General features: G+C 41.6%; 1 protein-coding gene across 2 annotated transcripts in view; it reads right to left on the bottom strand.

Moving 5' to 3' along the window:
- POLR3B (RNA polymerase III subunit B) overlaps positions 1-23,518 on the bottom strand; it is a 124,834-nt gene that overhangs the window by 23,952 nt on the left and 77,364 nt on the right. For both annotated transcript variants that reach the window (XM_084617906.1, XM_084617907.1), the window contains exons 20-23: positions 19,179-19,388; positions 17,281-17,439; positions 15,582-15,699; positions 12,368-12,510 (exon numbers count right to left, since the gene is read on the bottom strand). In XM_084617906.1, coding sequence (XP_084474032.1) covers positions 12,368-12,510; positions 15,582-15,699; positions 17,281-17,439; positions 19,179-19,388 — 630 coding nt within the window. The remainder of the gene's footprint in view (positions 1-12,367; positions 12,511-15,581; positions 15,700-17,280; positions 17,440-19,178; positions 19,389-23,518) is intronic.

Genomic DNA, 23,518 nt, shown 5'->3' with positions numbered 1-23,518 from the left:
TCCTCCCATTCCTAATTCCAAGCAAGTGATATCCATCTCAAATCTCTGGAGATGTATCTAACATTACATATCAGTAGCTATCAAGCCTGTTTTTAAAATAAAATTCTGTTTAATACCACTCCAAACACTGAATATGTATTAGAACAATAGATATGTTTATTAGATATAATGCCTAATGTTATGAAACGATGAACTATCAAATTAAGAGTTACATATGGGAAAATGCTACAAATTGCCACTTAAAGCTATAATATTTTATTTCACATGCTCCTCTTACACATACAGAACAAGTATTCTTTAACAGAACAGATAAGCAGCATATTTCTTTATTTTGTCCACATCAAAATATTTTGATAATTATCAGTTTACATGTGGACAAATATTGTGTCCACAGCAGCTGCTCAAATCAAGTCAGAATTCAATAAAGTAAACCCAAAACAAGACCACACTAACAGATATGTGGTATTGCAATAAAGTTTATATAGTTCACAATGCAGTGAATAGATTCTATTTTGACACTAAAGAACATTGTTCATTTAGGAAAACAAAGATGGTCTTTCATGAATTTAAACTCGTTTCCTTGTCTTTAGAGTAGTTTAAGTGTAGATACTTCAGAAAGGTTTAATCCTTTATCTTAGATCTTCAGCTCTTAAAAAGCTTCTGTTTGCCAGTTCAAAATCTCTTGCTTAAATACAGTTTTTCCACTCCTCAGGAAAACTGTTCAGTACTGCTGCTTAGTTCTGTGATCTAGAGGACCTTTGTTGGAGGTGTTAATCCTTTTTCACATGAGAGACTGAGAAATGTTCTTTCAGAGAAGTGATATATTGCTTTTTTTCACATCAAAGGAGTCTAACTTTTTTTCCTTATTGTGACTTGTAGAGAAGCAAGGGTAAATCTGGAAATATAATAATTTAGTTTTGTATGGAACGCAGATGAAGCTTGTTTAGTCGAGCGCTCTCTCACCCTTCTTTGCATCTAGAGATGATTGCACTTGAAGATTTTAAGATAAAAAGAGCAAGGTAGGAAGTTCTCTTACCCTTCTTGGAAATACACGAACAATCCTTCAGTTAAACCAAATGTCTCCTATAAATTTGACAGTAAACTCTCTCTGATGGCTATATATATACACAATTTGTTTACTAGCATTTGAAGTGTGCCAAGTACTTGGTAGGCAACCAAGGTATGTCCCAAACAACATACAGATGAAGGCTGGAGGTGGGATACAGCTGGTGCTATGTTAGTTTCCCATTTTGTTTTCATTTCTCTTTCCTCCTCGCTTTTATTTTGTTGATGTGTCTTGAAGAGAGGGCTGGGATTTACAGGCAGTTTAGGAGAAGCATGCTTAAAGGAAGGACTTGAAGGATGAAAGGACATGAGCAGACTGAGCAGATAGCGGTATCCCAGGCCAAGTGGGCCTTGAAATGCGTGTGGGAGGACATGAAAAAGGCAGCAAAACAAAACTTGGTAGCATATATCTATGCTACCCAGAAAGCCTTCCATTAAGCTTGCCTAGTAGCCTCTTCTTGGAGCATACCTTTCGGAAGATGATTTGAGAGATTTTACTCCGCTTTTTCCTAGCTACAGTCCAATTTTCTTAAGCCTTTATTTTCTTGCATTTAAACTACAGATCTCATTCCACAAGAATATAGAAAATATGTGAAGTCACTTGAAAATGTGGCACTCCTGATCTCATTCTACTTATTTAGAGTTTAAAAGCTATCATTACACATGAGTTGCCTCGACTTATCTCCACCTACACTTCTTCAAAAGGTGAGAAGACTTCAGAGGAGAAATTGACAATGCAGAGCTTTAAACAACATCCTTCTCACTGAATCAAGAAAAACTGTTAATGTAAACAAAACAAAAAGTTAATTCACTTGCTGCATGTGATTTGGAAGATGGTCTGATTTTTGGAGGATCTTGGCAAAGCCTGCCTGTTGTCTTGTAGCAAGCTGAGTGTATGCTAATTTGTGAGGTAGGTAACTAGCTGTATTCAAAAAGGAAGTGGAGAGAACTGCAGTTAATTGTTATAAGCTAGTGACAAATTCACAGATGTCCAACTAGAGGTCTCTTATCTAAAAGCTTTACTATGGAAAATTTACTGGATTTTTGGTAACCTTAATTTCCATTGTAATGATTTTCTTCCACTCTGACTGCCCCACCCCTATTTTTGATGTCAGAGAATCATGATGCCAGCACTCTCCTCAGCATGCCCTTCTCCAATTACTGCTCAATCATTGTTTATGGCTTAACATTAATGTTGATGGCCAGTTATGCCTTTGCCTGCTTCAGCACACCAGCTTGCTGTGATGTCTTCCAATTTTTTCTTAGCTTTTATGTACCTAAAAATACATGTTCTCTCTCCTCCTCATACTCAAGTCTTCTCTTTTCCATCCTTTTACATTCTCTCTCCTTATTAATGATAATTTCTTATAGGTAGATGGAGTGAAGTTCAATGAATAACAGTAACTATATGTTTCCTAAAAGTTATCTTGATTCCTTCAAAACTGTGTTGAGACAACACCATGACAAAACACTGGTAAGAGATTTAGGGGGCACACAGAATGAGCACATTCTATAGAGACTCTGAATATTTGGAACAGACCAACAGAAATTGTTTCTAACAATTGTAATGTGTGTTGAAAGCTTCCAATACGATTTAAACAATCTGGGTGAAGGGGCAATTAGCATAAGTAAGTTTTAAACTTACCTTCTGTTTTATTACAAGCCCTGAAGTGCAGACATTCTGCGAATCACTGATTCCAATTGTGTGTGATGCCACAGCTATCAGTGGACAATTCTGGATGCTGCCTATAAAATGCAGGATAGCTTCTCCACTACTATGAGGTTTCCAAAAGGTTTTTAATTATTTTTTAACAGGAGAGATAAATGAATTACAAGTATTAAACACTTTAGAAAATTGCATAATACTTGAGAACACACAGTCAAACTCCTGTACTTAAGCATCATTCCCTAGTGATTTTCAAGAATGAGTGCAAAGTCACTAACAGCATATGAGCATGAGAGTCAATAAGAGGTCTGCACTTGGGACCTTAAAAAAAAGTGCTACAAACTAATGCATAACTTACTAAGCATTTAGCTTCCCTGCAAAGCAACTTGCTCTCTGAAGTCAGAGAATATAAGGCTTCTGGAGGCTGCAGCATGTAGAGGTAGAAGTGGTACAGGTTCTCTCTGCTTCTGTAGAATACCTTTATTTTTGATCTCTGGAGAGCAATGAAATCAGGTCCATTTAAATCAGATTAAAATAATGTTTTATTTCAGAATATGCACATCAATGGCTCATGTCAAAGTGTTACGATTTGCCAGAAGATAAATATTTTTACCTGTTGTAATCTTTTATGTAAGGTGCCCCAGGAGCATCTATGAAGGTTAGGCACCTAATGACGTTACTATTAGAATGTGCAGACTATATTTTTTATACGAACTAGGACATTTATCACACCAAATATTAATATTGTTATTTAATATTTATGTAGCTACAGCTCTCAGAGGTCTTGGATTGTGCTAAGTGCTGTACAAACAAAACACAACACTCAAAAACTGCACACACGAAGACATGGCCTCTGCCCTGAAAAGCTACCTTTTCTTTTTTTTTTTTTAATTAAAGTCTTGCACAACATCCTTAAATTTTGTGATACATCTGAACATAATTTGAAAGACTACACAGGAAGCTTCTTTGAAGGAGGCTCTATAGAAGGCATCTCAACTACTGAACTGCAGCTGTTTTTACACTAAATGGTGACACACTGAGTGCCCTGAAGTTTACCTTTGAAGCGAATGACCTCCCCTTCCATCATTAAAGCTGTATTAATATGGCAACGGTCAAAAATAAAGTTGGAGACTAACCTGGAGTTTGCCCAAAGGAAAACCAAGGTTTATACTTGGCAGTACAATACAAATCTTCCTTGCTGGCTCTTCCGACTTTACTTTTCTAATGCTTGGAATGACTGTTTTTTTCCCAATAGTGCGAATGGAGTCATCATGGAAAGCTAACAAGGGAATCCAGAAGATTAAGATGCTTTCCACTTTGGGATTAAAAGCCATCTTGAAAATTAAGTCTACCAGGGCAAACTTCTCACTGCTAAGTAAAAGGTCATTAGAGCCATGCTAATAGGAATCCTTCTAGTCGGTTTAATTTAGGACATCTGCCTATACCACAAACTTTTGCCATCAAAAGTTACATCAGCATAAAGCTGCTGCAGTTAGGATATTGTTTGTACATGTGCACACTTGGCTCCTTGCGTGGGCACTGCCCGCATTTACCAGAAGTGCTTGTTTCAATGCACAGTGCTATGCACCATAGGTAGGTATCCTAGTGTGCAACCCGCTACCATCCAGTGCGCTGTCTTTTGGGAAGTTTCAGGAATGCATGGTGGGGCAGAAATGAATTGCACAGGGGTGACTGGCAGCAAGGGGTCAACTTCTCAGCATGCAACTTTCTCCGCCCTAGAGCGTCACCCCATCCCAAAATTTTCAAGCTTATTTTGAAAATCCCATACGGGACCTGGCACTGTCCACCATTGCTGACAGAAGCACGGTGCTTGCACAGCCCTACCCTACTGTCATAAGCGTTGCAAGCACAGCATTCATGATCCTCCTGTATTTGCTGAGCCACAAGAAGAGCTGCAGAGAACATGACGATTTCCTGGAGGTCAGACTGCTTGGGACATAGCGAGAAGCAACTCGAGATTGTTGGTGTCCTTCATGGAGCAGCTGCAAGTCCATGGCTCCATGTCTAGTTGGCAGCCGGTATCAAGTGGAGTGCCCCAAGGGTCGGTCCTGGGGCCGGTTTTATTCAATATCTTCATAAATGATCTGGAGGATGGTGTGGATTGCACTCTCAGCAAATTTGCGGATGATACTAAACTGGGAGTAGTGGTAGATACCCTGGAGGGGAGGGATAGGATACAGAAGGACCTAGACCAATTGGGAGATTGGGCCAAAAGGAATCTGATGAGGTTCAATAAGGATAAGTGCAGGGTCCTGCACTTAGGACGGAAGAACCCAATGCACAGCTACAGACTAGGGACCGAATGGCTAGGCAGCAGTTCTGCGGAAAAGGACCTAGGGGTGACAGTGGACGAGAAGCTGGATATGAGTCAGCAGTGTGCCCTTGTTGCCAAGAAGGCCAATGGCATTTTGGGATGTATAAGTAGGGGCATAGCGAGCAGATCGAGGGACGTGATCGTTCCCCTCTATTCGACATTGGTGAGGCCTCATCTGGAGTACTGTGTCCAGTTTTGGGCCCCACACTTCAAGAAGGATGTGGATAAATTGGAGAGAGTCCAGCGAAGGGCAACAAAAATGATTAGGGGACTGGAACACATGAGTTATGAGGAGAGGCTGAGGGAGCTGGGATTGTTTAGCCTGCAGAAGAGAAGAATGAGGGGGGATTTGATAGCTGCTTTCAACTACCTGAAAGGGGGTTCCAAAGAGGATGGCTCTAGACTGTTCTCAGTGGTAGCAGATGACAGAACGAGGAGTAATGGTCTCAAGTTGCAGTGGGGGAGGTTTAGATTGGATATTAGGAAAAACTTTTTCACTAAGAGGGTGGTGAAACACTGGAATGCGTTACCTAGGGAGGTGGTAGAATCTCCTTCCTTAGAGGTTTTTAAGGTCAGGCTTGACAAAGCCCTGGCTGGGATGATTTAACTGGGAATTGGTCCTGCTTTGAGCAGGGGGTTGGACTAGATGACCTTCTGGGGTCCCTTCCAACCCTGATATTCTATGATTCTATGATTCTTCTGGGCCTGAGAAACCATCACTGACTGTGAGATTGCACCCTAATGTCACCTTGGGCTGATGACCAGTGGTTACAGAACTTTTGGATGCGCAAGGCCACGTTCATGGATCTGTGTGCTGAGCCCACCCCAGCCCGCAGTGCAGGGACACTAGAATGAGACCTACACTCACACTGGGGAAGCACGTGGTGACTGCACTGTGGAAACTGGCAACACCGGATTGCTACCAGTCAGTGGAAAATAATTTTGGAGTTGGAAAATCCACCATGGGGGTTGATGGCATGCAACTGTGTAGGGCTATTAATCATCTTCTGTGTGATGGTGTCCACTCGCCACAGCGGTTCCTCCTGCTGGCCGTCACGGGGTTTAGCTCTGCCAGCCGGGCACCCTTTCTTGGTGGTGCCTTTCCCATTATCTTCTCCTCCCGCACACCCACCTAAGTCCAAGTACTGGGGAGTCCTCTTTGTAACTTGGCCCTCCAGCCATGTCACCATCTGCGTTTCCCCCTTCTGGGGGTAGGTATCACTGTCCACCAGTGGCGAACTGCGGGGACCCGGGCCCGCCCACTATTCTGGGTTCCAACCCAGGGACCCTGTAGATAGCAGCCTCCTGCTGCGTCTCTAACTTCATTCAATGCTGCTTCAATTCCCTGGGCCACTTCCGTACAGCCCCAGCATCTCCTTTGCCCTTTCCTCAGGTCATTCACCCAGCAAGTCCCAGCAGCCAGCCAGGAGCTCTCTCTTGCTTCCCCAGTCCCTACCAGCAACTGCTCTAAGGTGCTACCCTTGCTGCAGCTTGCTAGGAACACAGTCCTCACTCCTTGAGCTCCCTACAGCAACTGACCCTGGTCTTCCCTGCAGCTCCTTTTGCACTAGTCCACTGGGCCCTGATTGGCTGCTTCTTATGCAGCCTCTCTAAGCTGCTGGGAAGACTCACCTCCTCTGCTCCTTTCAGGGATCGGGTATGGCAGGCCCATCAGACCTCCGTTAACCCCTTCAACTCCAGTGTGGGGTGAACACCTCATCACATACAGGACTGAGGCTCTCGGCAATGTGCAGGACATAATGGATGGAGTTGCAACAATGGGGTTCCCAAACTGTGGTGGGAACACACATCCCTATTTTGGTACCAGACCACCTTGTCACAGAGTACATCAACAGAAAGGGGTCCTTTTCTAGGGTTATGCAAGCATTGGTGGATCCCTAGGGACATTTCATCAACCTCAACGTTGGTTTGTCAGGGAAGGTGCCTGATGCTTGTATCTTTAAGAACACATGACTGTTCAGAAAGCTGCAAGCTGGGACCTTCTTTCCCAACCAGTGGATTACTACTGGCAATGTTGAAATGCCAGAAGTGATTCTGGGGGGATCCAGTCTATCCCTTACTCCCATGGCTCATAAAGTACACTGGCCCCATTGATGGCACCAAAGAAAGATTCAACTACGGATCAGCAGGTGCACAATGACCGTTGAATGTGTTTTGGTAGATTGAAGGGATGCTGGTGTTTACTCAAAATTGGATCTCACTGAGAAAAACATCTCAATGGTTATAGCTGCCTGTTGTGTCCTGTATAGGATCTGTGAAGCAAATGGGGGAAAGTTGCTGCTGGGGTGAAGGTGGATCAGCTGTCTGCTGAGTTTGAAGACCCAGTTACAAAACCATGAGAAGAACTCAGTGTGGAGCTATCCGGCTCAGGGAGGTTTTGAAAGAGCACTTTAACAGCGAGCCACAGTAATGTGTTGTGGTGTATTGTGCTCTAACTGGCCCTGCTTTTTGGCAGCTTGTTGGGACTGTGTAGTGTTTGGTGCACATCATTTTCCACCTGCTGAATCACTAGTTGAATCTTTCTTTGGTTCTTGGTGAACGAAACACTGACAATGCACCTATTAATTTTGTGGTGGTTGCTGTACATACGAGTTGTATCAAAGTGTATAATATCAAGTAAGTGGGTGCTTTCAACACCACCAGTCATTTTACAGCATATGTTGGGAACTAATAAAAGTGAATTATTTTCCAAACAATGGAGTTTTATTGAGTGACAAAAACTCTTCAAAAAAAAGTTCTATGCAACTTAAAAGCAAACACATTAAAACCTTAACAAATTTATGGAGCAGAGCTTAAAAAAAGGGAAGGAACATTCATATTTGTAACTCTGAACAAAACGTTATGTTTGTTCTTTCAAAAGTTTACAGCTGAACACTGACTTTATACATCTTTGAAACTATACTGTGCAGAAGAAAAATGCTGCTTTTAACCATCTGCTACTGCCTGATTCTGTACTTCCAGTTCCAAACGAGGCGTGTGGTTGACTGGTCAGTTCATAACTCTGGTGTTCATAACTCTGAGATTCTACTGTACTTCCCGTCTACTCCAAGCCCAAGTGTGGCTGGAGTGCGTAGCCAGCACGGTCAGTTGGACAGTTGCACACAACAACGGAGAGCTGCTAGATGTGCTCACCAAGCTGGACAACCAGGAAAAGGCATTTCAAAAATGTGCAGGACTTTAAAGGAGGGTTGGGGGGCATGCCTTCTGTAAGACCCCTGAGCAGTGGAGTACACAATTGTGACCAGAGTGTCAGGCATTGTAGGATAGCTGCCAAAAGACTGTTCAGGTCAACATAGGTATTACAGTGTCTACACAGGCACTTTGTCGACCTCAATATATCGCTTATGTTAGTGTAAAAGATAAATTTGTCTCCCAGTGACGTAAGCTAAGTGTAGACACATGCACAATTAGGTTGATGAAAGGGGACTTCTGCTGACCTAACTGTAGCGTAAACCAGGCCTTAGAGATAGAAATAAATAAAACAGGATTTCTTCAGAATGTAACAGGTTTCATGCAAGTCAGTAACCAATGGTCTTTCAAAGCTTCTTACATCTTTACATGCAGCCAAAATTGCTAACCCACACAGAAACGTCACTGAGTTTCAGTTAAGTTTGTTAAGTTTCTCCACTTCATAAAAACAAGTGGAAAAGAAATTTGCAGTTTAAGATTTACTTGTACAGGAATTAGGGAATCCTCAGCTTATGAGCATTACTGATCATTTATTGACGAGGGATAAACAATTTTTAATTGTAAAATCATAGGACCAGGATTAAAACTGAGAAAAGTTAGTTGGTGTTGAAGGAATTCTGCACTGGTTTATTTATGTACTGATGTAACCCCTACCACCATAGAGTCTAGAAACTCCCATTTACTGCTACAGTATCTCTATTTTTAAATCCCTCTCTTGCTTCCTTCCCAGCCTATCAGAGAAAAAGATGAATTAATTTTGTGTCTGTGCAGGTCGGTGGGTAGGTATCTGAGGATATGGTGTAGACATATTATTGAGGGAAAGACAACTCAAAAGGACTGGAGTTCTGCCTTTACTCCTGTACTTAATGAGTCCCATGGTCATTCATCTCTTGTGAGAGGGAGTGTCAAAGCTTACATCCAGCTTCTGTGAAAACTCCATCTCCTGTGCTTTATAAGCCTAAGTGTGAGGGTTCTGATGGAATGCACCTGTCGAGAGGGGTCAGAGACACGGAGGAAGAGGTGATCTCTCAGGTAGCTATGCCTAATCCCACAAAGGGCTTTGAATAGGAAGAGAGCTTGTATTGGACTGTATTCAATGGAGAGCTAGTGCAGAGAGTGGAAGGACTAGGGTGATGTGATCATGGCAGCCTGCACTGCTAAGCAGACAGGCTGCTGCATTTCCAGTAGTCAAACCTGGAGGTCATAAGTGCGTGGATGACTGTGGCCAGATCCATGTCTGGTAGGATGCGGAGAAGTGTTCCATTTGGCCATAGATAGAAATGTGCATTTTTTTGCTGCCATGACTGGTTAGGTAATCCAGTATCACTGACTGTAGGGGCTCTGAGGAAAGAAGTCATCAGTAGTGTGAAATTTATACAGGAGACAAGTTCTTTGAAGTGTTTTCCTTTCTACTAACATCACCTCACTCTTGTCTGGGTTTAGCTTTAGCCAGCTACTCTTCATCCACTTGTTGATTCAGGTAGACACCGAGAAAGTGATACAACTGGATGTTGTGCTCATATTGCTGGCATTCAGCCCATCTCACTAGCTCTCCCAAGGCCTTTATACAGATGTAGAATAATGGGAGAGAGCGAGAGGACTCATACTGATGGGACTGCATACACGAGGGCATTAGAGCGAAGGAGAAACTCTTGTCCCTAACAGCCCTTTGGGTTCAGTCTGAGGACAAAGGTATGAGCCATTATAGTGAGTTTTGATTCACCTGAAGCCTCTTGAAGGTGGCAGAGGGTGATTTGATAATAATCAATAATATCAAATGCTGCAGAGGGGTCGGGCAGGAGGAGTATTAACATACTTCCCTTGTCTAAGGACAGCAGGAAGTCATCCATTGGAGCAAAAAGTGCTCTCTCTCTACCATATCGTGGCCTGAAGCCTGACTAAGAGGAGTCCAGAGTACAGGCAAAGATAGGGCTCAGATTGTGAGACATTGATCCTTAGTTCATGCAATAATTAGAACTGGTCACGTAACATTCACTGAAACTTGGACAAATGTATTTGAATGTGTCAGATTCAACAGTTTCCTCCATTATTCACCTAGCTGTAGCGATCACTATATTCCTCCCCACTCCATTTTGCTCTAGATGTGATTTTAGCAGACATGGACTCAAGTGCTGCTGGAGTGGAGAGATTAACGTTTTACATCATTTGAATGCTGGGGTTTCAATTTCTCAGATGTCAAGCAGCACTGAATTTTAATTCTGGTGGTTCTTGAAATAGTAGCAGCTAAATTCACATAAAAAGTGAAAGGGGGTCTACATGATCAGTGATCAGAGTGTGATTTTAAGGTAAAATATCTTTAAAATTTGAAGCAAACTGGTCTGGTCAATTTGCTTCAAACTTTATAAAACACACACAGCCCCTCCTCTGGCATGAAATTGAGTAGGAATGTTCTCAGCCAAAATAAGATTAAAAAAATTAAACAAAGTTACAGGATGTCAGGACTCACAATACAGTAGTATTTGCAACCCTAACTACAGTAATACCCATGGCTATTTGAATAATCAATACAATTCTATTTTTGCAGCAGAATAGATTATATCTCAGTGTAAACATTTATTCCAAGCACACATTATCTCATTGGGGGGTCAAATGGGTTGAAATAGATTTTAAAAGTAGTTTACAGTTGATCATTCCCTCTTCCTTGAAACTCTGCTCCCCGAGCTTCAGAAACTGTACTCTCCTGAGGCCTGATTCAGCGCCAATAAGGGAACTTTTGCCATTGCTTTCAATGCACACAGGATCAAGCCCCTGGTTCTCATCCTATCCCTGACTACTCCTTTAAATGTCCAGTCCTGCATGTGGCTGAGCATCCCCCCTGAAGGTGTTGACTATCCTTAACAAACATTAATTTTAAAAGGAGTTGAGGACACCCAGTGCTCTCCAGAGGTGCTCAGTCCCTTTCAGGATTAGGTCCTTAGTACATCCTGTGGGGGTACCTCTCCTCCCCCTTTCTGGTCTCTGTTGGTGCACCTCAGAACTCTATTCTTGGTCAACTTCTCCCTCTACATCCTGGCTTGGAGTGACCTCATCTGGTCACCTACATCCATGCTGATGATTCTCAGGCCTGGTCTACACTGCGGGGGAGGGAATCGATCTAAGATACGCAACTTCAGCTACGAAAATAGTGTAGCTGAAGTCAACGTATCTTAGATCGACTTAGAATCACTTACTTCGCGTCCTCATGGCACGGGATCGACAGCCGCCGCTCCCCCGTCGACTCTGCTTTCACCTCTCGCCATGGAGGAATTCCAGAGTCGATGGCAGTATACTAGACGCGATAAATTGATCCCCGATAGATTGATCACTACCCGCCGGATCGGCAGGTAATGTAGATGTGGCCTTAGATATACCTCTCCATCTCTGACCCCATCTGTCCTTTCAGAATTTAATTTTTGATTTCCTCTCCAATATCTTTCTGGATAACCCATGACAAACTTAAAACATGACTAAAACCACAGGTCCTTAAAAGAGAACTCCCCATCCTCTTTTTCTTGGTCACGAATGGTGACTCCAATGTCCTTCAGGCTCATAACGTTGGTATGCTTACTTCCATCTACTTCCTTCCTCCCTCCTTTCCTCCCACACAGTTACTAAATTAGGCAAATTCAACAGACTATGTGATAATATATGTTTTTCTAGTAGTAACACCTGTACAACAGGCCTCACAAACTGACCTCATGAGAGCAGGAAACAGGAAACGTGCTGTAGGCTGAAAGCAAGCTCTTTTTTGATTAAGGGCAGGCCTACACTTAAAACACTGCAGCAATTGCACTGCTGTAGCGCTGCAGTGAAGACGCTACTGTGCTGATGGGAAATCATCTCCCCAAGTTAATTCACCTCCACGAGAGGTGGTCGCTATGTTGATGGGAGACAGTGCTGTCTGCACCGAGGATTAGGTCGGTATAACTGAGTAAGTATGTAAGTTTGTAGCGTAGACCTGACCTAAGTCAGTCTCAGTCCATAAAAATTCAACCCACAATTTATTGCACACTCATATCATTTGAGGAGAAATATAAAAGCGTCCATTACATCTAATTACCAATATACATTTTAATAAAAAAGACACTTACCTTTTTGTCCATGACGACTGCTAAATTTATCTCCAATTTCTGGACGTCTAGTTTGTCTCAACAACATTTTGATCAAAAAAGCATCCTCTGCATTTGAAGAGATCATTACTTTTTCAATATATGAATCAGTTGCACCTTTGTATCTAATAGAGAGACAAAAACGCTATTTAAATTTATATACACATAGAACCAAGTGGAAGTTATGAAGAGAAATTTATAGATCAGCAGGTTTCTGACTGTAAATGTAAATTTTGTGGGTGGTATGTATATGGAAGGCCACTGAAGCAGAATTGTAATACAGAGTTCAAGAGATGGATGTATTCCTGGAGAACAGAGGGATTAAAAAGGCATAGCAAAAGAGCAAGGTGGTGGGATTAAGGTCAATACAAAACAGCAAGCATAGTCTGATGGCCTCTTCCTGATAAAGTCTCTTTATATATTGCTGGACTTTCCATAAGAATCAACAACTGCCCAAACCAAATTACAGGTTTACATTTATAATAAAGAAGTCAGGGAATAAACAGAGCAGAGAACAAAAATTATGTCACCAATATCTCTCACTCAAATGTCAACTATTTCAAATTGTGTTTGTTAAATAAATAATGAAGAACAATAGAATATTTCCATTATTCCCACACTATGCATAAGGACAGCTGTAGCAAATAATAGGTGCCAGTCGCAGTGGATACCAGTATGTGGTCAGAAATACTTCATGATATATACTCCTGAGAGCATTCTGCGCCAAAAAAATTAAAAATTCTGTGTCACAAAAATTAAAATTCTGTGCACAATATTTTAAAGTACTGCGAAATTCTGCAAGTTTTATTTATCATTAAATAAATGCAGAGGCTCCAGCATGGCAGTGGGGAGCACAGGCCACTGGCTGCATGAAGGTGGGAGATCACTCTGCAATCCCACTGCCCCTGGGACATGGACTCAGCGGTGAGGCCTGGGCCTGCCCCAGAAACATGCTAGGGCCCTGACCCTCTGCACCAGGCGTGGGGCAGGCATGCTCAACCAGGCAGGAGCCAAGTGTGGAGGGGCTCAGTGTTGGGAGGATTCAGGCGTGGGCTGAGAGGGTTCTGTATAGGACAATCCGGGTGCAGGCAGCTCAGTGGGGGGTCTCAGTGTGGGGAGATCTGGATGCACGGAGGCCCTTGTGGGGGGAAGTTCCAGGTGTAGGGGCAATGGGATTCTGCAGGGGCTTCCAGGTGAAGGTGGTTGGGGCTCAGTGGAAGGGTCTGGATGTGGGGGTCTCAGCAGGGGAGTCTGGGTGCTGGGGGAGTGGGACTTGGTGGGGTGGGGGTCTGGGTGCCTGCATACAGCTAGTTAGGGGACAGTGGCATGGGGGTCCGGATGTGGGGGCTCAGGGTAGTACAGGGAGGTGGGTCTCGTCAGGGTGGGGGTTTGAGTGCAGGAAGCTCAGTGGGGGGTGGTCTGGGTGCAGGGGTGGGGGTCCAGAGGCAGGGGTTGAGGTTCAGTGGGGTGGGGTTTGGGTATGGAGGGCTGGGGGGGTACTGGGTGTACAGGTTGAGGTTTGGAGGGGGTGTCTGGGTATGGGAGGTCCGGATATACGAGAGTTGGGTGGATGGGGGAGCAGCTCCCCATACAGTGACCCCTCCCCCAACAACCGAGGAGCGATGAGGGCAGGAAGCAGGGGAGGATGCTCAGCTTCCTGCAGCTGGGGGAGGTTTCTGGGGGTGGGTTTGACACAGCCCCTGCTACTCCTTGCAGAGGAAGAGGAAGTCCCATCCTCTCCTTCCTCCAGCCCAGCCGGGACTAGCAGCTGATTCCAGCTCAGGGTAGGAGCCCTGGCTGGTGTTTCCCCAGCCCCACAGTGATTTACCTCTCCACTGGCTGCTCTGGGTGCCTGAAACGATGTACCTGGGCTGCTAGGGAATGGTGCATGACTGCTCTTGCAGCTTCCCTTTGCTTCCCTGTCAGAAAGTTATTTTTCTGCAGGGAAACAAAGAAATCTGCAGAAGACACGAATTCTGCGCATGCGCAGTATTCCCCCAGGAGTAGATATATTTGTAAAATATGAGAGGTAGGGCATTATCATTGAAATGAATCAAGGAACAAACTGGTTTTGAGTTTGACTTTTTTTTTTAAATAAAGAAACAAGAGTGAGGGTCCTTTGCATATAGTAACAGGGAAGCTGCTCCAGACATAAGGGGTAGTGGGGAAGAAAGAATCAAGGATAGAGAGAGAATGGCAGGGAGTGTAGAAGAAGATGAATCAAAGATTTTACCAGGACATGAACTATCGATTGCTTTGATGGTGCAACTTAAAGTTTATGTGTAAGGAGAATGCAGAAAGCTATGAGAAAAGTAGTTTGACATGGTAGAGCAGAGAGAAAAGGAAAATTACTTTGGTGAAATACCAAATACCATCTGAATCATATAAGCTAACCTAAAAGGTCAACAGGACGTCTCAGCCATCTTGGGTATGAGGCTCTTCTCTTATGGTATACAGACATTCCAGCTGTGCCTATTTGCCTGTAGACTACAGGTTTTCAGACCCTTCTATGGGGAAACTGGCTGTCCTTCCCCAGTCACTCACCTCCTGGGGGAGGACGACTAATTAAAGCTGCTACACAGGCTGCCTGACAGCTCACAATCAGTCTGTATAGCAGGCAGAGCACCATCCCACACCGCCAACCTGGGTGAACAGAGGACTGAACACTAGTGAAGCACTCACTCCTTTGCTCTCAGAAGTGGCTGGAGAGCAGCTGCTTCCTGCTCACTCTGCAGCTACCCATGTGTGCCCTGCCCCTGCATGCACCTCTAACCTCCCACACCAGTATCCTCATATTCCTCTGTCACCCCCATATCCACAACCTGTGACTCTGCCCACCCCCAAACACTGAACCCTTGGGGGCCCAACTCCTCCTCTTACGGTGTCATCTGGGAGAGGCCCTGATGACCTACCCACCTTCTGTCTGCAGGGAGTTTCTAGCTGCCACCCTAATTCCAATCTTCAGGGGGACAAAAATCAATAGGGGTTAAGTGTTTAGGTGCTTTTGAAAAATCCCACTGGGTGCCTATGTGCACCTTTAGGTACCTAAAAATCTATGGAAAGTCTGGCCCATGGTACTGAATCTAACTTCTAAGGAAAATTTATGCCTTTTACTTTTCCAGTACTGAGCATCTGCTACCTGTCCTTCCTTTCCTCACTTGTAGATTTTAAACTATGAGATTATAGTGTGACATACGTTACTGGTACATCTTTATACTGTGGCTGTTGAGGAACATTACTTCCTTCCAGAGGAGTCTGGGTCACAGTTGGCATGGACTTGTTCACAAGCACTTGTTTGTTTTCTACTTTTTCACCTAACAGAAAATAAATAAATATATAAATAAATACAAAAAACAAAAACAAAAAATCCACAAGCATCATGCAAGTATTTTTGGCCCTCTACATACAGTCAGAAATAGATTTTATAACAATTAAAATGACAAGGACTCTGGGAAAGGATGAATTGACCAAGGTGCATGGGAAATGCGGTCTGTTATATTTGTAATGCATTGGCTTAAGAGACATATCATAAAAGAGGAATCAAACTAGGATCTACCAAAACAAACAAACTAATAAAAAAAACAAACCCTCAAGTTGATTTTAAGGTTGATATCCACTTAACTTGTCAGGGTACTAGAGACACAAGAAAATATCTCAGATGATCTAGGGGGAATTCTGCCATTAAAATACTGCAACTCCTCTACACCTGTATTTCTTTTTTATATTAGCAGGAGTAAAACTGATATGTTTTGGTAGCTGACCGCCATACTTCGGACACTTGCATAATTCTCTAAAGAAAATTACATAAGATACCACGGTTACCTTCTCCCCTCCCCCTCTGCCTTTACCTTGTTCCTCCTGTTCCTCCCACTCTTTCACTCACTTCATTTAAAAAGAACAACCAAGTTTGCAGCATGCCCATTGGCAGGCATCAATGTTTTAGCCCTCATATGCACAGAAGCTCAATTTATGTTTGTTGATCAGGCTAAATTAGTTTAAACTGGGTTTGGCTAGCCATTATAGACAAGGCTTTACATTTGGAGCCAGCTACAATCCTCTCTATCCCAATACTTTTAAGTTACTGGGGAAAGCAGGAACATTTTGAGAGCTTAAAAATATTCCAATGCCCTTAAAGAGCATAACTGGTACTTTATCAGAAAAAATTTTCTTCAGGGCTTCAGCGCTGAAATTAAATGTAGAGGCTTTTACAATTGTTCTACCACTGGATCCCGACAGACTAACTTTTAGACCACTTCCTAAGTAACATATTGGCAGGACCATTCTTATATAGGTATACGTATCTCCATATTAATTATAATGGTATATTTAAACTTTTCCCACTATGTCCTGCCAAAACATACTTTTAGGGAGTTAAAAAGTGTCTCTTTTCTCTTCCCAAGTATCCTTATTAATTGCTTGCAAATGTTGGTAGCTGTAGAGATGATACACACAAAAATTATAAAGGGATGCATTTTAAAGATGTAGATCTGATGACAGAAGAGAGACTTGAATAGGAAAAGTTCAATAATATTACAGATGTGAAGACTAGGAAAGTTAAGAGGAAGAAAACAAGTAGTGAGAGATGATTGTTTTAACAATATAGTTTCATCATTTGCTGAAGTGTTAAAATATAGACAGACATTTTTATTTAAATTTAGAGCTTCATTTTCATCCTGCATATTAAAAAAAAAAAAAAATAGAGTCACAGGTACCAGATTATTTTCTTAACTGTAACTGTTTCTGCTTTCCAATGTCCACTAAAAAGATGCAGTGCTCTAAAAAATATAAAACAATAAAAGGTGCAAACATTTTAAAGCAACTCATGAGAACTGAATGCTAATTTCTCCTACCAAAGACAATTCAAATATCATTATTGATAGAAATGTTTTACATACCTGGAGAGCAAATACCATCAGCATCTAAAATTTCATGACGCCAAATTGGTTTACGTGTAGCTGCATCCAACATTGGACCCATCACTTTGTCGAATGTCTGATTTGTGTAGCGCTTCAGTGTACACTTGGCATTCTTATACACAAGACACCTTCCAAATCCTAAAATAGAACACAGAACCTCTTTCAAATTAATAATGTACAGAAGTTATTTTATAATCAAGCAGTTATCAAGAGAAAATTAAAAATGGTTAATTTAGCTAAAATACAGGAAAACAAATGCATAATAGCTAAAACCCAAAAAAGAATTATTTTTAGAGCACTTTCAGTATCTACAGCATTGTACAAAAATCTTTGGCCAGAAGAAGCTGAAAATTTAAAATCAGATCACACGCTATATTTTCAGATATATCAAAGGCATTTGACGATGATGGCCCAATTTTAAAGCTGTGCAGATTTAAAAGGAGAAGTTAGAAGAAGTTTGGCACATCTTTTCCTTTTCATGGTTCTCTGATAGCTAAAGATTTTACTGAAAAATTTCAGTGGTAACTGTTTGCTCAACAGGAAAGTGCCTATTTAGTGTTGTTTCATGTACTCCCCATGTTCCTTTTTGTTTGTTTGTTTTTACTTAAAAAAGAAGTTTGAATTATACATGTCTCCACAAAAATGTTTTTTAGATGAAGAACTGTGTGCTCTTTAGAAAACTTTTCCCAGGAGCAATAGCTGGCTTACAAATCTTGCCTGTCATTCTCATATTCAGAAATAGAGTCAGCTAGGAGCAATACCTTCCAGTAAACTTATATTTTATCTGAAGGATAGCTGTAGCCATTTACAGTACGTCTAGATCATTAGATTATGTCAAGTAACTTCTGACAAGCATCACATGGTCTTTAGATTTCCCTGTAAACGTTACCAGTCTACCAGAAAGGAAAACATTCAGTTTTAAATCATGCCTGTTGTTGTTTCAGAAAGAAAGGCATAAATTAAGTGAGGCAGACATTAATGCCAAAGATACATGTCTAAGAATACTATTATTGCTGCCTGGCAACAAGCAGGAGGCGTGTTAAGGAAGGGGTAAAAGGGAGACAGAATGAACTAATGGAAGAGTCTGGTTTTGGCCACCCGATACTGAAACTAACTCAATCAAAGTGAGAATTATTCTTGATTCTAAACAGTGCTGAAGAATATGTGCAGAACGAATGAAGTTTAAAAGCAGACAGCAGTACAAATTTTACTTACGCACTAATTGAAAGGTAACTATGTTTTTCCACTTAAAATAGACTGAATTATGTAGATTTTAAAGAGGAAGTAGATATTTGTTTTTCCTCTATTTTGTTTGCTGGCATTATTTTCCTCTAGCATTAAGTTCATAATGACACAAACTACATACGGTCTCTTTCTTCTGCTGAATACATTCAAAAGTCTAATTTCATCTATCGCTTTCAATACAGGGGAAAATAATGAGACTTTTTTTCTCTCTCTGTTAGGCTCAAACAAAGGCCCAGGTCACCATCTAAAAAGCAAGTCCCACACCAACAGATTATCTAACACATTAAACTTTATGCAAAACAAATATTTTTGAAAAAGGATAGCTTATCCTTTGTTATTCAAGGTCAAAAGTCAGTCATTTGTTTTCATCATATCTATACTCATAGTTAACACGCAACTTGTGTAATTTCACCACAGACACACCACGTTCAAGCACATATATATGTACGCACAGACACCCCCTCCATGGTTATAGAAAAAAAGCATTTTACTAAGTTGATTTCCTAATTTTAAAAGTTTTAATCTTCATAATTTAGGCAATATTAATTCTATAAGCATGCAATGCAATAAAACCATAGGTTACTGTGCTTGCTTTACACAAGTGACAAAGAATAGGCCCAGTTGCTTCTTACCTCTGTCCAAGGAGGCCTTGTTTAACACAAGAGCATCTTCAATATCATAACCACTGTAGCTCATCACAGCAACTGTGGCATTCTGTCCAGCTGGCAGTTTCTCAAACTCTATCAGTTCAATGGTTTTTGTTTTAACCATTGGCTTTTGTGGATATGCTAACAGATACATAAGAGTATCAATTCTGTTTCGTTGATTGTATCCAATGGTACCTGTATTTAAAAACAAAAGCAATACCATGAAAACTTCTATTTTACTACTTGAAATATTTTAGACGTAAATTACCAACATGTAAAATAACCAATGCGACATTTCACAAATGTAGATAACATATCTGGTAATGTTAGGTCTTCAGAAGAAACAGGAAAAAAACCAAAAACCTTACAATTCATATTAGAGATTGTGCTGAAATAACTTCAATTTTTTTTCAAAAAAGATTTAAAATGGCTTTAAGATTCTAACGTAAAGATCCTCAAGAAAATCCTGATAAATTAAAAACAAAAACAAAGCCCCAAAACCAAACCCCAAGGTAAGTGCCTGTGTCACTCTGAACTAGAGCAGGTTGGTAAACTTCTAGCCCCGAATAAGTCAACAAAAGCCAAGTTCATTTTCACTGTTTTCTGTTGATACTTAATAATTGCAGTTGTTGAAAGAGGCTGTGGGTTTGACTTAAAGCCCATCAAAATAAATGGAAAGACTCCCATTGACTTTGAAGGGGTTTTGGATCAGTCTCTGTGTCCTCCACATCATATTTACTTCCTTTTCTGGGTAATAATTAGTTCAACAGTCTGTGTTAGAATGTCGGAAAGCATGAATAAGGCATGCAGTTATCAGCAGCCAAGACAGATTTACTTTCTGAAGTTATCAGAGGAGTCACTGCTGGTAGGACTACAGTAGAAGTTCACCCTCCATCTATTTGTCTTTTTACATGAAATTACTTTTAAATTTACGGTTCAGAATTCAACACTTTGTATAGACCTCCCAGCTTGATACTGAGATTCTGGCCATTTCCCACCAAACTGCCAAAGTGTCTTCTGAAATCTGTGAAGAAAAAATAATTAATACCCAGCAGGGGAACATAAACTGTTGTGTAGCAGAACAATAGTGAAAGCACTCATATGTTACTACTGTTTGCTGTGTGAGGCCCTGTGCTATGTCTCTAGGTCATTAATAAATTATGATTTTAAAGAACTAAATACAAAGTATGTTTAAAAACATTTAGCAGTTATGCCCCATTTTCAAAATGTTTGCATTGCCTGCAGTTATTCCAAGAGGACTGGTTGCTATAGTTAAAAGAAATGCAACACGAAGATTTTGGGCTGCTAAACACCACACCAAAACACAGTTCTGCTATTAAGGTTATGACAAAAACATGCTTTATATACAAATACTTGCACTTTCCAGGCATTTGTATTTGAGAAAATACTAAAAAAAGCACCCATAAAACAAAGTATCTAAAACAGCAACTGTCATAGTCAACTCCTGAGATTTGCCCTCCCCTCGATGCTATACTGGCGGTCACAAAACACTTCCAACATAGTCCCCTTCCCAAGGCGGAGGGAGGGAGACAAATACTATAGCAGAAGATGGCAGCCTTCTCTGCTGGGTCCCACAAACTCTCCTCATTTCTTGCACTTTCCTGGAGTCTGCAAAGTGGCTATGAAGCTCTAGGGTGTCAGTACTGAAGAGCGTCCCAGAGTGCATGTGGGGCTTTGGCACAGGTGATAAATGGCTTCACTGGCATCTTACTGGTGACCAATTTACTTTCTTCTTCGGGAGAAGAGTGATTCACCATCTGTTGGGGGAAGTTTGGCAGAGGCTGTTCCTCCCTCCCTCAGTTTGCAATGGGAGGGGAGGGGAAGAACTGGATACTTCAGCCTCACTTGCATCTTGGGTACAGAATCAGGCCTGTCAGTTACCACCATGGAACAGTCCACCCACTGAAGTGCCTACCCACGGAGACAACTTTTCAGTCAACTGGGACAACTTCATCCTACTTTCCTACGCTTTGAAAAACTGAAGTTTCTCCTACTGCAGAGCGTGGGGATCATTTCCCCCAGTGAAAAACTCAAAACCCCCATATTAATTTCTACCACTATCTGAATAATCCCTTTTTTCTTGGGTGGGCTGAATCTGTGGAGCTTACTACTCAAACGAACTAAATTTTCAGGTGATCCTAAATGCAGTTCCCGATTCTTCAGTGGAAGTTGCTCCTGAATGAGAAATACACTTTTATCATGGCTGTGAAACACATACAGATCGTTCCTCAAGTCTACTTCTGAAGGGTTTTATGCTCTCTTGTTATGTTATGGGCTATATCTGCTACGTTCCAGTGGCCACCCAGGGAAAGCAAGAAAGAGGCCAAGGTTTATGGTGTTCAACCACAGCCCAACCACATAATTAACCTTATTAATGTTCAGAGAGAAAATGCCTTGTTTTCTAAAGTTGCGAGTGACACCTTTACAAAACTTCGGAAATTCTAGTGGAAATTTACTGGGCATGAATATTATGGCTTTCTTTCTGAATGGATATCCTTTATCTTTAAAGTTGGTATTTCATCACACCACAAGGTAGTTCTAACTAGATTATTTTTTTGTTTACATCACATTTGAATGGGCATGAATGACCAATGAAATGGCAGAATTTTTGAGCACCAATACATACTGTTAGCTTTCCCAGCCATGGATGCAATAGTACACACAATAAAAACAAAGAAACAGGAAAAAAGCACTAGGGGTGAGATGCGCAAGTAGGAATGTAATTGATTAGAGGAAGACTCACTCAAGCATAAAAGTGAAATGTAAGTATGCAATATATCAGCAGTAACCACCCTTAAAGGGTGCATCCTATACAAAAGGTAGCTGTCATTGAACTAGTGCAAATATTATTATATATATTACTGTAGCTGCAATAGCACAGGGAGTGACAGCATAGCTTACCTGTGTTGCATACAAACCTACCCGAACCCTGTGGATACGTACTCACTGCTACTGTCTGTGCTACCGTGGCTACAGTACTATTTATTCTTGTGCTCTCTCTCACTGACCTAGTGCAATCATGTGTATGCAAGCTAGGAATCACACCCCTGGCTCACAGTCACAGAATGCCTTCTCTCCCCTGGCTGCCAAACCACTCGCATCCTCTGTTTATTTAAACCCCATCCCAAACTCACAGAGATAGGAGCTCTTTTTCCTCCCTGAGGTCTGCTGTGTTGCCACAAGGCCTTCATGCAGGTGTTGGAAAGAAGGGAGCCACTAACATTTATGTCTACTTTCTAAAGGAACAGAGGTTTTGTTTACTTCCCTCAAAAAGCCAAGCAAACTAAAGCACAATGAACTTCAACAACTGTACAAAAAATAAAACTATGTTTAAATATGAACCAAAGGGAGCATTTGTGTGGGTACCAAAAAAGGGATTGCTGGTACTTCTGTATTTCCGTTCACTTGACAGCAAACATTCCACTCCTTCCTTTCTGCAGGGGCATGGAGCTGATAGAATGGATAGAACACCTTTATGTAAAGGCTGCACTGAATCCTCGGGGCGGGGCAGATGACTGAGGTCATTGGGAATTTTACATGATAGGTGCTCCCTGGCTAGGATATTTACTATTTGAACCACAATCTGTTTGAGATTATGGGTATATTGGAACAGAGCATGAAAGCCTAGCTCAATTTAGGCACTTCTGTACCTCCATCCACAGAGCGAAGAGCTGGTAGAAGAGAACACACGGTATGCAGCACAAATGCTGTCCCTGGATGACTGGTGGCAGAACCCAAGAATAGGTTGTACAGACCAGTAATAGCCCACACTGGTTTTGCTTTTGTTTATATTTATATTCTTCCCACTTTGTCCCCCGCCAATAAACTGTCTGTACAAAATTTTGAGACACTTTACTTCTCAATACATTGAGAAATACATCACAGATGTTACCTAAAAACAAAACAACAACAAAAACAGCTCTATTCCCATAGTTGCAATCTCCTTCCTCAGCCCATTTGTGAGAATTGGTACTAAATTTGCCCTGTAATATACCAGTCATCAGGGACCTCTACAGTTCTCCAGGAGCAACTGACAATATATAGATAGCAACGGTTCTTAGTACTAGAAGACTTATCTCCAGACATCTAATTTGAAGTAATCTTTATCCACGTTTTTTTATTATAGCATTCATAGGGCAGACGGCAATAACCAGGGCTGTAAAATTGTTTCCATTACAACCCTCTATATTCTGACAAAACATTACATATCTTCAATGTGAGTAATAGCAGAATTATTAATATGCAGATCTTGCTTTCTATATCCAGAGACACAGAGAGAGAGAGAGAGAGAGACACACTAATTT

This window comes from Lepidochelys olivacea (assembly GCF_965140295.1).
Source record: "Lepidochelys olivacea isolate rLepOli2 genome assembly, chromosome: 1".
NCBI classification, from domain to species: domain Eukaryota; kingdom Metazoa; phylum Chordata; order Testudines; family Cheloniidae; genus Lepidochelys; species Lepidochelys olivacea.
This window is presented reverse-complemented; position numbering and strand designations above follow the sequence as displayed.